A 13,071-nucleotide genomic window follows, 5' to 3' on the forward strand; every position below is an offset into this window, starting at 1 on the left:
TCAGAATTCCAGCTCTTCATTCTGAATCTTGAGAAAAATGTAGGGTTGCTTTTTTTTTTTTTTCTTTTCCAATAACTCACTAAATAAAACTCACCAGAGTAATCCAAGTAAGAGTGAAAACCTAGAATGAAGAACAGGAGTATTAGGATATAAAGAGAAAAGCATGAAAAATATCTGTAGCCAGATTTACAATAGCTTATCTGAGTCTGAAAGACAAAGAATAATCTTTTCTTCACAGCAGTAAAAGCTGCATATTTTAGCTTGTTTTTACTGGAAATGTCCTGGATAGCTCAGAAAAAAAAGCCCCCACATAATTTAGAAAGTGAAGCTCATATAGCAACCCACCCCTGTCTCTTCCTTTCAAAGAGGTCATCAGCTTCTAGTTTTTATGTAATTTCCTTGAAAAAAAAAAAAGAAAAAAAGAAAAAAAGAAAAAAAGAAAGGTCTTTTTTTTTTTTTTTTTTCTGTGCACAAAGATTGATTCATTAGATGTTTTTTGTCTCTGGGCATTGAACAGCCTTTAGCTGAATAGAGCTGGAGTTCATGCAACTTAATTGGAAGAGCATCATTTCCAACATCTCCCTAGGATATTTACTATGAATGGTGAGACACAAGAAAAAGAAATTGCTGATGTTTAATGTTTTATGCTGTGGAAAGGATTCATTGTTTTGCTCAGCAGCTTGAGTGCTTTATGAGTAGGAAGGGGTCTCCCTGTCAAGAATGAACACTTCTTTCACCCTCATCATGTGAGTGGATGTGAAAGAAACTAAAATACTGTGAGTTTTCTACTCACATCATCACAGTCACCTTGAGATACCAAAAGTTTGAGAAATGTCACCCCTTTAGAATTTGCTGCACAGTCATCAGCAATTCTGCATAGTCATCAGCAATTTCCTTAATTTCTTATTAAAGGCAGTTATCACAATTACAATTTTCCCACACTTTTAAACAAAAACAATAGTGAATTGTCATCTAGGGAACCCCAAATAGAAGAAACATCAACAATTTTGGCAGCATTCCCAACTAAACCATCAAAAGTTTTAGCAACATGGCACCATTCCTTAAAACAAGAAACTTCCTTCAAATGTCTGCTGCTGATTTAACTGTGACTCTCCACTTACCAGAAAAAAACTATACAATAGTTGAAAAAGCCTTGGAAAGTGCTGAATCCACTCCTGCATAATAACAGAGTGAATGACAGTTGGGAAAAAATACTGAAATTCTAGAAATGTTTTTGTTCTTTCAGAATTTTTTCTTTTTGCAATGTCAGCTATAGCGTCTGGTTGATCTTATGACTTCAATACTCCTTTTTTAGAAGGTGTTTAAAAGATTTTGAAATTCACCATATAAGCTGGCCAGACTCCCTGCTGCCTTCTGGCTAAGAGACCCTTGATGGAAGATGGAAGCCAAAGATCCTTCCCATAGGATGTTTGGTTACCCTAAATCCCGTAATTTTGTCTGTGGCTGTTCTCCCATCCGCAATATGTGTGGATATGTGAGGACACAATCCTCCACACTTCCTCCACATGAAAAGGAATGATACTCTGAAATGTAAATATGAATATGGTGTGTCCTTACTACTGCTGCTGAACATCTCACATTTGCAGATAAATTGAACAGGAAAATGATTATCTCCTCAGTTTAACTACTGATTTGTGCTGCTACTCCTTTTCCTTTAAAAAAAATGAAGCTGTGCTGGACTGCAGAACCTGTCCTTGGAGAGCAGAATTTATTCGTATGACGCAGAATTTAACTCCCTCAGGATAATCCCACCGAAGCCAATTGGTTTACTGGAGTTACAGGCCCGTATTTGCACAATAAAGGGAGAGCAAAGACACAGTACCACTTACAAATGAGGTCTCCCACTGCCACGGGCAAGTCAACTGATTAGGAAATGCAAATCTGTCGAGTGTAACTTCCAGGAGGGAAAGGAGTAGCTAAGTAGCATCAGCTACTTACTTAGTAAATAATTACCTAAAGCAACTCAGACATTCCGCCCGGGGCTGTGGGTGAGGGTTGTGTGTTTCAGTGTGTGTTACCTTCCCCCAGCCCTGCTCTCAGGGGTGCGAACACTGCACGCCCGGCTTCTACTCAGGATCCTTCGGCCGGGGTCAGACAGTGAAACTCCGGCTCCTCAGATCTCTCATCTAGGGATGTTAAGGCAGCAATAAACCCTGCCAGTCTTTCTGATTGCTGGATAACACATGCAAATAAGAAAAGCAAATCATTCTGTAATCCTCTCTGCCTCAGAAGAGGAAAAGACTCAAGATTAACCTTAATTTGTGCTGCGGTTTAGTCCAATATGTAGAGACTGATGATTCCTCTCCCACTTTGACCTCAAAAAGTAAGGTAAGGGGAGGCCATAGGGAGAGAGGTACTTCCTTCTCTCATCAGCATCCTGCAGCTTTTGTCAGCTGACTTACTTCTTGCATTTAATGCTATTCAGATCACCCAGGATGGCTCCATCAGCTGCCTCTGTCACCACCTCACATGCAGATGCTGACGTGACAGAGCTCAGCAACTCTGCAACACAGACACCGGCCTGCTCTCATCAAAGGTAACAACCCTGCTCCCCCAAATTTATCTGATATTAAATTGGCTGAATTCTGTGGTATTCAAGATTTTAGAAGGACATAGATCAGATGCAACAGGCTGAACCTCGATTTCTAAGATTTCACTCTTTCTTGCACTTCGCAATACTCTATCGTGTACCTTCAAGTAATTTGGGTTTTATTCATCACAGCTCAACCTTAATTCTGTAACGCTTTTCTCTGTCATCACTCAGTTTTTGGCATATATCAGTTATGACACAGGATATTCCGTTTCCTTCAGGAAGGTCTTGAAATCATATTCATGAAAATATAATATGGTTTAGGATGTTGTGGGCTCGTTGTGCACATTTTGACACTAAGATTGACACGCAAGTGTTCAAGAATAAGAACCTGCCTGGTGCCTTTCTCAGGATGAGAAGGCAAACAGTATAAAGAGGGTGACATAATTTTGTCTACCAAACTCATTATTCTTTAAAATTCTCACAAAAGAATCATTCTTCAACTGATTTTACAGTGAGTGTAAACATCTTTCCCTCTGTGTTCTTTCAGCTTTACCCAGTACTTTGGGCTTTCTGCACCTTGGGGCTTATTTCTGTATCACACACTGGAGGCTGAGGCATCTCAGGACACAGGGAAATTGTGCTTTTCTTTCTTCTTTTTCCAGATGTCTTAGCTGTGCAGCCTGGAAAAAGCACATTCCATTTGCATAGTTCTCTCTTCTCACTCACAAAGTGCACGCTTTCATATTTAGCAGAGGGATTTGTTTCTTAAACCTCATTAAGCAGGGAATATTTTACTAATCCAATTCAGCAACTTATAATTTTATCAGAACGGTCCTTTAGAAAGAGCTCCTGGAAATCACTCTGCAACTCATCTGGAAAATGTGCACAGATAGAAGGATTTATTTTCCAAACAGAGAGTCTTAATCTATCATTAGAAAAAAAAAACAAAACAAAACCAAAAAACAAAACCCAAAAACCAAACCACAAAAACAATACAGGACAACAGTTAGTGTTGCTGAAATTAATATAATGTCTGTTCTCCATGCTATAGAAAAAATCTTACAAAAAATGACCTTTACATTAAATCTCTCTTTGGGGGCATGCACTGCCCTTACTGCTGCTGTCAGTATTTAATGTACCTGACTAATGGGGAAAGGGGACACTGGAATCAGCAGTGTGTGGGTGTCACACCGACAAACACACATGGGTACATTTCTCCCGCTCGCACAGCTCACAAACCCTCACCATTTCTTTGTTGGCTGGATTTTTATAGCACAGACAGCCATGGTACCCTGGGGACATGGAAGTGATGGAAGCACATCATCCTGAGGTCTCAGCCCACACTGTGCTTTGTTTTTCTCAGTATGAAACAAAACAGCACAAGATTTAATAAACTGGTTCAGATTTTATTATTTTGCACGGGTCTGACTTTGGTGAAGATGTTAAAGTACCAGCACGCTAATTAATGACAAAACAGTAGCAAATAACAGCAGATCCAGCTTGAGCAAACAGCAGCAGGAAGAACGCAGAGGTCGTAAGAATTAAAAGATGATTAAAGATGCATTGGGCTACGCCTTAGTCATGGACTGAAAATGTCATTAAAAAAATCATCAGACCCTCTATAAATAACTCCATGATTATTTCTCAGGGAAAGTGTCAGGTGTTTCAACATTATTTTCCTTCCTCAGCAGAACAGAGACTGAAATATTTACTAGATTATTTAAATGTTATTTTAGAGACCACTGTCTATAGAAAAAGTAATGTTTTCAGCATATACAGCTCAGGGAACAGCAAGAAAATTTTAGCCTGATAAAAAATGAACTACTTTCAAAACAAAAATCAATGAGCAAAAAACCCCACAAGGCCAGCTCCTAAAATGAAGTAAAGTTCTGATCAAAATAGGGGATAACCACTGCTTTTATCCTTACACAACCAAACCCACAATTTAGCACAGTGCATTTGATTCTGCCATCAAAACATGACTTGATTCTTTGTATTACAGCACTAAAATAAATTACTTAGGGCTGTAGCCTCCCCTTGAAACCGAAGGTATACACAGTTCATTTGCACTGCCTTCTGCCTACTCAGCACAGCCACATCCATCAGCCTGATCATGTGCTCGGCAGGCTGAGCCACGTCCTTAATGGCCAAGGAGAAACAGGGGCACGACCAACCACACGGGCAGCATTCCCTTGGCTTGCCATAAACAGTCCTTAATGGCCAAGGAGAAACAGGGGCACGACCAACCACACGGGCAGCATTCCCCCGGCCGGCCATGACCCGCCCGGTGGGTGCGGATGGAGGTGTCGGAGCCGCAGGGAAACATCCCTGCCTTCGGAGCAGCCGTTCTGAGGGGCCGGGCCCTGGGCCGGGGCAGCATCCTCCGGGGGACAGGACAGCTGTGCCCTGTCACAGGCGGAGATCCTTGGAGTGCTCGGTGTTGGAAGGGACCTTAGAGCCCATCCTGTTCCACCCTCTGCCATGCGCAGGGACACCTTCCTGCTCCAAACCCCGTCCGACCTGGCCCTGGACACTTCCAGGGATGGGGCAGCCACAGCTTCTCTGGGCACCCTGTGCCAGGGCCCCACCGCCCTCACAGCGAGGAATTTCCCCGCAAAACCCGATCCCAGTGACAGTCCTTCCTCCCCTGTCCCATCCTGATAAGAGTCCGGGACCTCCCTGTACCGCAGCTCGGGCTGCTCTGGGGGGGACGGACGGCACCGGCGGTGGGGCAGCCGCGGTGCCGATCCCCGATCACGGTCCCCACTGCGGCTCCTGACCCCGATCCCGATCCCGATCCCGGCCCCGATCCGCCCTCAGCGGCGCCGGGCGCGGGCGGGCGCGGCGCATGCGCGGTGCGGGTGGCGGGCTGGCCCTCACGGACCGGCGGGAACCGCGGCCCTGCCATGTCCGAGGCGTATTTCCCCGTGGGCCCCGGGCTGGGCATGGAGGAGAATTTCCTCTCGCTGGACGATATCCTGATGTCGCAGGAGAAGCTGCCGGGGCGCGCCGAGAGCGCGCTGCCGCGCCTGGCCGTGTTGCTGGGGCAGGGCGCCGGCAGCGCCGAGTCCATCCCGGAGGTAACGGGGGAGGGGACACGGGACGTGGGACATGGGACAGGGACGTGGGACACGGGACACGGGACTGTCGCTCTCGGGAGGGGATCGGCTCGCCCTCATCCATCCCCTGTCGCGCCTCCCAGGCACGGCCGCCCTGTCTTCGTGATCACTGCAGTGATGCTCTCCGCTACTTTCTCAAAAGTTATTTTTGCTTTTATTTTATGTGCTTTGCTTGTTCGGTCCCCCGCCCCCCCCCCCCATTTCTTCTCTTGCTGTTTCATAACCTGACAGTTACTAAACCGAAAAGTCCACTTTCTGAGTCATGCGATAATAACGCCTCTAAAAGTGTGTCTGGTTTATGCTACAGTCACAAAAGACTGTTCTGAAAACAAAATTGACTTTCTGTAATGCTGGATCTTCATTAATAAAGTCCACTCTGGTTTTGGGACTGCTTCAGGTGTGCTTTCATGGCAAGGATAACTTTTGGCTCCTCTCATTCCTCCAGGGATCAAAGCTGGAAATCCCTCTGTGGCTTGCTAAAGGGCTGCATGACAGCAAAAGGAGAATCATTTCTGTGGAACTGCCAAAGATTTTCAAGGAAGCCTGGAGGACGGTGTTCAGTGCTGATGCCAATGTGGTTGATCTGCATAAAATGGGGCCCTACTACTATGGATTTGGCTCGCAGCTCCTGAATTTTGAGAATCCAGAGAATCCTGAGATAGCTCAGACTATCCTGCAGGCAAGTATCTGAATCAGGTCTTGAAATTTAGATTTGCATTTTTCTGTCTTCCTTTTGTTCCCAGCTGCTTAGCAGTCTTCAGGAAAAATATCCTGATTTGGTCCAAATGACTTTCTGGATTGAATATGGATGACCCTCTTGGCAGCTGCACAGGCTGGTGCTGGAAGCCTCCACTGTGCATCCAGAAGTGTAATTTTAGCTGGGTGTCTCCACACTGCAAATATGGTATTTCATTAAATCCTGTAAAACAGGACTAGAGGAGATGTAAGATTATTTAACTATACATGTCTTTAAATCTGTCTAAAGCAGAGACCTCACACTGCTCTGGGCAATCTCTTTCAGTGCCTCGCCAGCCTCACCTTAGGAGGTTTGCTCCAGTGTCTGAACCAAAGCTCCTTCACAGCAATACAAGCTCTGTTCTGTTTGTCTCATACAAAGTAAATGATGAGTACAGATTATTCTCTTCCTGCCTGCAGCAGTCCCAGTTCATTTGATATTTCTCTATGGGTCATGCTTCCTAACCTCTGTTTGCCCTCATTGTGCACTGCTGGTGCCTCTCCAGTGGATATGCATCCACTGTGCCTAGCCCTGAACAGCAGTGCAGTCTCATGCTCAGGACTTGAGCTGATGAAAACAAAAGGATTTCTTTGTGAGTTTTGTGTGGCTGTGATGCTCTTGGCTCATCTTGGTACAGCATCTGGTTTGTCACGATGAAGTCACGTGGATCTGTGTTTGGTTTGCAGTCCACAGTGAGATGGTACTAGTTGCATCTGTGAACAAATAATTTCCTGACTTTGTACTATTTCTGCCTTAATGTAAAACCTTCTGTTAGTCCTGGGTGGATGACATCCTATTGTTTTCACACCATCTTTCTGATTAGTCAGGATTGTTATAAATTAGGAGTTCTGCTCCCCAACATGCCTGTAGTCATCCCTTCTTCTGCATGTTGCTTGCTGATTTAATAAGCACAACTTCTATGCCTTTAGTAAGCTCATTAATTAACATCTCAAGCAGTAGTTGGTTCCACGGGGACCCCAGTGGAACTCCACTCAGTGTGTTCTTCCATCCTGACAGGAGCTGTGGATGATGGCTGTCTCTTCTGACCATCTTTGGGTGGTCTGGCTAAATCTTCCAAGAATGCCCTGTACCCCTCTGCTGCTTTTCCTGCCTGTGCAGGGCCTGGCATCCTGCCCTAGCAGGAAACCAGGCTGGGCTCTGGGAGCTTGTTCTTGGCAAGTCCGTGATGGCTGTGATTCCTTTATTGTCTTGCAGAAGTTTCTGTATTGCTTCTTTGTTCCAGTATGCTTCCAGGAATTGATGCTGATGGATTTATAATTCCCTGGCTCTTCCTTTCGCCCTCTCCATCTCCCCTTTCTCTTTTAAAAGATAGATGTCATCTTTGTCTGTTACCAGACTTCGGTCTTCTTGAGCTTTTAAACATAACCACTAACAGCTCTGAGATCTCTTCAGCCAGGTCTCTAAGTGGGCTGGGATGACTTTTATTGCATTTTTTTCCTTTCTCTGTGCTTTACATTAAGGCTGATGCAGAGAGGCTTTTAAGTGCTGCTCCTTTCTTGGAGTTGTCCACTGAACATGTGCTTTGTGCATTGAGGAGGTGCCCACGCCTTTCCTTGTCTTTTCACTTTCTGCTAATGGACATCTCAGGAAAAAAAGCCACAGTAGAACTCATTACTTATTGACAAAAAAAATCAAAGCATGCCAGGTTTGATTTCTCTTTTTAAAAGCAAACAAGAGGGGAGTTGTGCTGACTTAAAAACCTGCTCCAAAATGTTCTGAACTATGAATGGGAAGTGTAACTGTTTAGTGACAAAGTCAAAATGACAGTTATTAATTTATAATGTATTTATCCTATAAGTTCTGACGATTCTAAAATCAGCTTCTGAAATAACAAAGCATAGTTTTCAAGGAGTTCTGATCCTTTTTTTTCCAGTTCCCAAAAGCAAAGATGGAGAGGTAAATGAAATACCTTAAATACATCTTGTTGCTTAGCGTTTCAAAGTTATGCTATTTGTAAGTTGTAGATTGGTTTTGTTTTTTACCTTTGTCATGGTTAAGTGTTTTCCTAGCATCCTGAATGCTTTGCAGCAGCACTTTGGCTTAACTTCCAGGACATTCACAACTTGCAGCTTGTACGTTCCTGCAACAGCTGCTGTGGCATGGGATTCATTCCTCCTGCTCTAAAGCAATAATTGCTTGAGAAGTGAGACAGGATAGATCATAACTGTGTTGTATCCTGTGGTCTCCTCAAACCTGTTGTGAGGAAGCAGCCAAAATCCAACTCTGTGTTTGCTTCCCATCCGGTATCAGGCATTTGATGTCTCCCAGCTCAGGCATGAAGTGGTTCTGTGTTTGTAGCCAAACAAGCGCTGTTCTGTTTGCAGACCCTTGGCTTGTTGTGAACAGGAGCCTAAATCTTTTGGCTTTTCATTTTTGAAAGCTGAGGCCTCCCTGTTTGAGCTGGGGGTGTCCCTGTGCTGCCTGTCAGTGACTCTGTTTGCTCTCCTCAGACGTTCGTTGCCCGTTTCCGTCGCATCATGGACTCCTCTCAGAACGCCTACAACGAGGACACGTCTGCGCTGGTGGCTCGCCTGGACCAGCTGGAACGGGCTCTCTTTCAAGTGGGCCAGAAAGGGCTGAATGACTTCCAGTGCTGGGAAAAGGGACAGGCTTCTCAAATCACAGCTTCCAGCTTGGTGCAGAACTATGGGAAAAGGAAGCTCACGGAAGTGGATGGTTGAAAGCCTTGAGGAACGTGAAGTTACAGTGGGGGACACAGATTTACAGCCTGTCGTAGAAGAAAAAAGAATCAATCAATTTTCCTTAAATCAATTTAAGGAAGGACAGGCTCCCTGTCCATTAATGGGAGTTCTTCTCTGTAACAACTTTGGGTAAGACTAGTGAAAATTTTAAAGGCAGAGGGCAAGGGTATAAAAAATAGATCACACCACTGAACAGCCTTACAGCTTACTCGTAGCACTCCTGAGGAGTTGCAGCTAAGGGGTTTGCTAGGTGGCTGAAAGGCTGTGACAGGATTTTCTAAAAGGGTTATAAATATTAATTATTGCTCCAAATTGATATTTACAATACCAGATCTGGAAAGAAGTGTAATTAATGTATTTCTTCTTGTCCTTCCCATCCCAACCTCCTGGAAACAGCTGTTGATTCTATGAACAGCTGTTTCCAGGTTCCCTGCTCTTTAGAGAGCCCCAGTGATGTGGAAAAAATGTGATACAGCATCAATTTTTTTCATTTCTTATATACTGAGGTGGAACAGGTGCTTTTTGTGAGGCTGGAATGTTTTTCTTTGCTGACTCCTGTACACAGTGCCAGTGCCCTGGAGAGAAATACCTGAAATACCTCCTCAAACCCACACAGCAAGCGGCTGCACAGGTCTGCTGCTGCTTTGTCCTCTTTCTCCCTTTCTGGCCTTTTTGACCTTGGTGCTGTTTAGTAAAGAGTGTTCTTGTTTGATGCCTGTGGCCTTTGTGCTGGATGTGTCTCTGTGATGGGTGTTCTACAGAGGAGGAAACAAGGCAGCAAAGAGTAAAATCTGGACCAGATCAAAAGCAGAAACTTTAAAGGAAACTCTGCCCCATTATCAACCTTTGAGATATTTGTTTCCCCATGAGAAATTTTTCTTATTTCTAAATTTGGTTAGGAGAAGGGACAGAGCAAATGAACTTAGTTTCCTTCCTTCTAATCCATCCAAATGAATCTCGGAAAATGATCCTGGTAAATGTTATCCTTGCCTGTAGGAGTGACTGGATTTGGGATTTGCTAAACAGCACAGTGGTTATCATCCCACGTGGATGCCCCTAAACCTAGATCATCTGAAGTCCCATTGGAAAGGAGACAGAGGACATGGTTATCTCTGTAGGACTTAGTTCCTGCAGTCATCAGGGTGGTTGTCATTTGGGAGCAGTATTAGACATCTTACAGGTGCTTCTGTCACTCTGTAGAAGGAGGACCTTGAGAACCTAAGCAGAGGAGCTGGATCCTGATTCTGCTGAGCACTTCCTCTTCTGTGGGAGTCCCTGGGAGGTGACAGCAAGATCCAAGTCTCAGAGGAGCTCTTACAGGACTTGCAGATGCACCTGGATATTGGATGCTTCAAACAAGACCTCGAGCACAAAGGGCTGTTCCTTGGCCAGAGATGTTCAAGCACAGCCTGTGGAGGTGGTGACAGGGGACAGTGTTGTGCCTTCACAATTATCTTGGTGCCTCTCCCTCAGCTGCACAGGGCCAGCTGTCCTGCCACAGGAGTCGGGTTGGAAGCTTGCCTGACAAAGTATTTTAAGTATGTGCAGAATGAAATGCTGCTGCACTTAATGACTTAAGGGCACATAATGGCTTATGCATTTGTCAGTTGTCCATTTCTGGATTTTTATCCTGAATAAATGTTTTGTAAGGGAATGCTCCTAATGTGAAAAGTCTGTTAATTGCACTGCAGCAGAAAAATCAAATGGGAAAGTCCAGGTCTCTACAGAAGTGTGGCCATGAGAGATAATCCCTCTGCTCTTACAGATAATGTGGTCAGGAGCTAACTCGTGCAGTTGTACCAGTGTAGAAATAGTTCCTGTCTGACTTAGCCCAGGTGGGGACTGGCAGCTTGACAGATTGTGGCAGAGACCCTGCCAGCCAATCAATGAGCTATTGCTTTAATGAATTGCATTTTTAGGAACAGAAGATGGGTAGAGATGACTCCATGTTACCTCAGCTTTGTTGTAGTGGTGGTGGGAGGAGGGAATTGGCTGTCCCTATCCAGATCCTGCTGCTCCAGGCACTGTGGCAAGCACTTCATGTACCGTGGTGGAGCTGTGATCAGTGCTGCAAGGGGAGCAAGTTGAAGTCCATCTGTGACAAGAAGCATCATTCAACTGGAAATATTATTTTACTGAAATGTTGGCTTTGGGATCTAGCTGGTTTATAACCAAAATAATGAGTTCCATCAATTTCTGGACTGGTTTTGGTGACTATCCAAGCTAATTTTCCTGCATTTGTAAGAACATTTTTCTTCTCTACTGCTGGATGCAAAATACAAGCAGAAGGTTGCTCACTTGCCAACATTTTGTACAACAGCCTTCAGAACAGAGAGAAAAAAATCTCTGAAGTAGTCTTCAATGTCACTGGCTTTTTGTAAGAAGGCAATGCCACTTCTAGTAACCGTGAGTTTAGGCCCCTTAAAAAATCTGATCCTGTAATTTTAAATTGCAGTATTGGTTAGTGGATCTTGGTTAGTTTTTTTCTGTCCAGAAGTACAGGAGTGCTCTTTACTTTTTGTGAACACAGCTGTCCTTTTCCATTGCACTGCAGCAAGCTTTAAGTTAGAGTAGTTTGAACTTGTGTGTTTTCAGCATGGTACAATAAATCTTCATTACAGAACTACCTGGGAAAGGTCTGAAAAGGGCGTTTAAGTTTTATTTCTCCCAATGTCCTTCAGCTTTTAAACTGAAGGACTGCTGATGTTTATGACAAAGCAGTCCATAGACACATTTTACAGTATTGCCACAAATGTTTTCATTGGAATCAAGTGAAAAAATAGGTAAAATTTGAGCAGTAATCAGGAGGAGCCACAACAAGAAGTGTTCTGGGAACTGACATACTGTAACACCACGTTAGTTATTTTTATGAGAGACACAGTGGCACCTGGCTGAGTTAGGAGCACAAGCTGTTCTGATCTTCAGCTGGTGATTTTCTACCAGTTTTTGGGTAACCAGATACAACAAAAGCTTCCTTCACAATTTGAATTGAAATCTGGGTTTGGTAGGTTGCGTTACCTTGTCCTAGATTAGAGCATACTCGAAGAGTGGATGTCGTGGTTGGCAATGAAAGTGAAGGGTTACTGACTGCTGCAGAAGGAGGGCAGTGGTGAGAAAACTCTGGAATCCAAAACCCTTCTTCCAGGGAGAAATTTGCCATCCCGTGGGATTTGCATCCATGGTGGTGAAAAAGAACCCAGAGGGGCCTTGAGACAAGGAATGAAGACAAGAAGAAAGAGGAGATAGTGAGCTTCCACCTCCCCTGGGCACACTGAGTCTGCTGATGGGCTTTGTTTCCCAGTGGATATTGCTCTGGGGAGCCTCTTCCCTGAGGGCTGGCCAGGCTTGCTGGGAGCCCCCAGAGCCGACTCCTTGCTCTGCTCTGGGGAGCAGGACAGCACCAAGAGCACTGCGCTGTCACCAGAGCACTCCTCAGCTGGTGTGGAAAATTACAAGGGGCACAGCCCCAAAAAGCCAAGGCATTTGTTCTGGTTTTCCAAACACTTCATTAATGTCATTGACAATACCAGCAGGTTCCTCAGATTAGCGTGCTTCTATTTTTGAAGAGTTATTCCTCATGGCAGGCTGCCAAGCAGTGCCAGCGGCCTCAGTATCCTTTCTATCTGGATTGGCAGGACACACTGGTCCATTGCCTTTCCTCAGCCTATGTGAGGATTTGCAGCTGCAGCTCTTTGCAGTGCGTCCCCACACCTTGGGGAAAATGCCCCTTCTTTGGGATTCCCAGCTAGACCTGTGCAAGGCAGGAATCTCCTCTCTTGTTGGAAAAAAGCCACTTTTCTGCTGCTGGGTCGAGGCAAGGCACAGGCAGCAGCTGGGCTGAGCAGGGTTTGGGGGGTGAGGAGCACAGAGGGACACGGAATAAGGAATCCCAGTTTGCCTGCAGATGAGCTTGAGAAACTGCAAACCTAAAGACAGTCC

General features: G+C 44.8%; 1 protein-coding gene across 1 annotated transcript; it reads left to right on the top strand.

The window, feature by feature from the left end:
• Window positions 1-5,425: 5,425 nt before the first annotated feature.
• On the top strand, window positions 5,426-11,743 carry GINS3 (GINS complex subunit 3). The gene is made up of 3 exons (XM_066194642.1): window positions 5,426-5,634; window positions 6,119-6,352; window positions 8,881-11,743. The coding sequence occupies exons 1-3, from the start codon at window positions 5,461-5,463 to the stop codon at window positions 9,109-9,111; spliced, it is 639 nt and encodes a 212-aa protein (XP_066050739.1). The 5' UTR covers window positions 5,426-5,460; the 3' UTR covers window positions 9,112-11,743.
• The last annotated feature ends 1,328 nt before the right edge of the window (window positions 11,744-13,071 follow it).

Source organism: Chamaea fasciata, unplaced genomic scaffold, assembly GCF_029207755.1.
Source record: "Chamaea fasciata isolate MVZ Bird 193981 ecotype frontalis unplaced genomic scaffold, bChaFas1.0.hap1 SCAF_12, whole genome shotgun sequence".
Classification (NCBI taxonomy): Eukaryota; Metazoa; Chordata; class Aves; order Passeriformes; family Sylviidae; genus Chamaea; species Chamaea fasciata.

Coding starts and splice junctions, on each gene's coding strand:
- GINS3 (XM_066194642.1), top strand. CDS start 5,461: ATGTCCGAGGCGTATTTCCCCGTGGGCCCCGGGCTGGGCATGGAGGAG. Junction 5,635..6,118: donor GCGCCGAGTCCATCCCGGAG/GTAACGGGGGAG, acceptor TCATTCCTCCAG/GGATCAAAGCTGGAAATCCC. Junction 6,353..8,880: donor TAGCTCAGACTATCCTGCAG/GCAAGTATCTGA, acceptor TGCTCTCCTCAG/ACGTTCGTTGCCCGTTTCCG.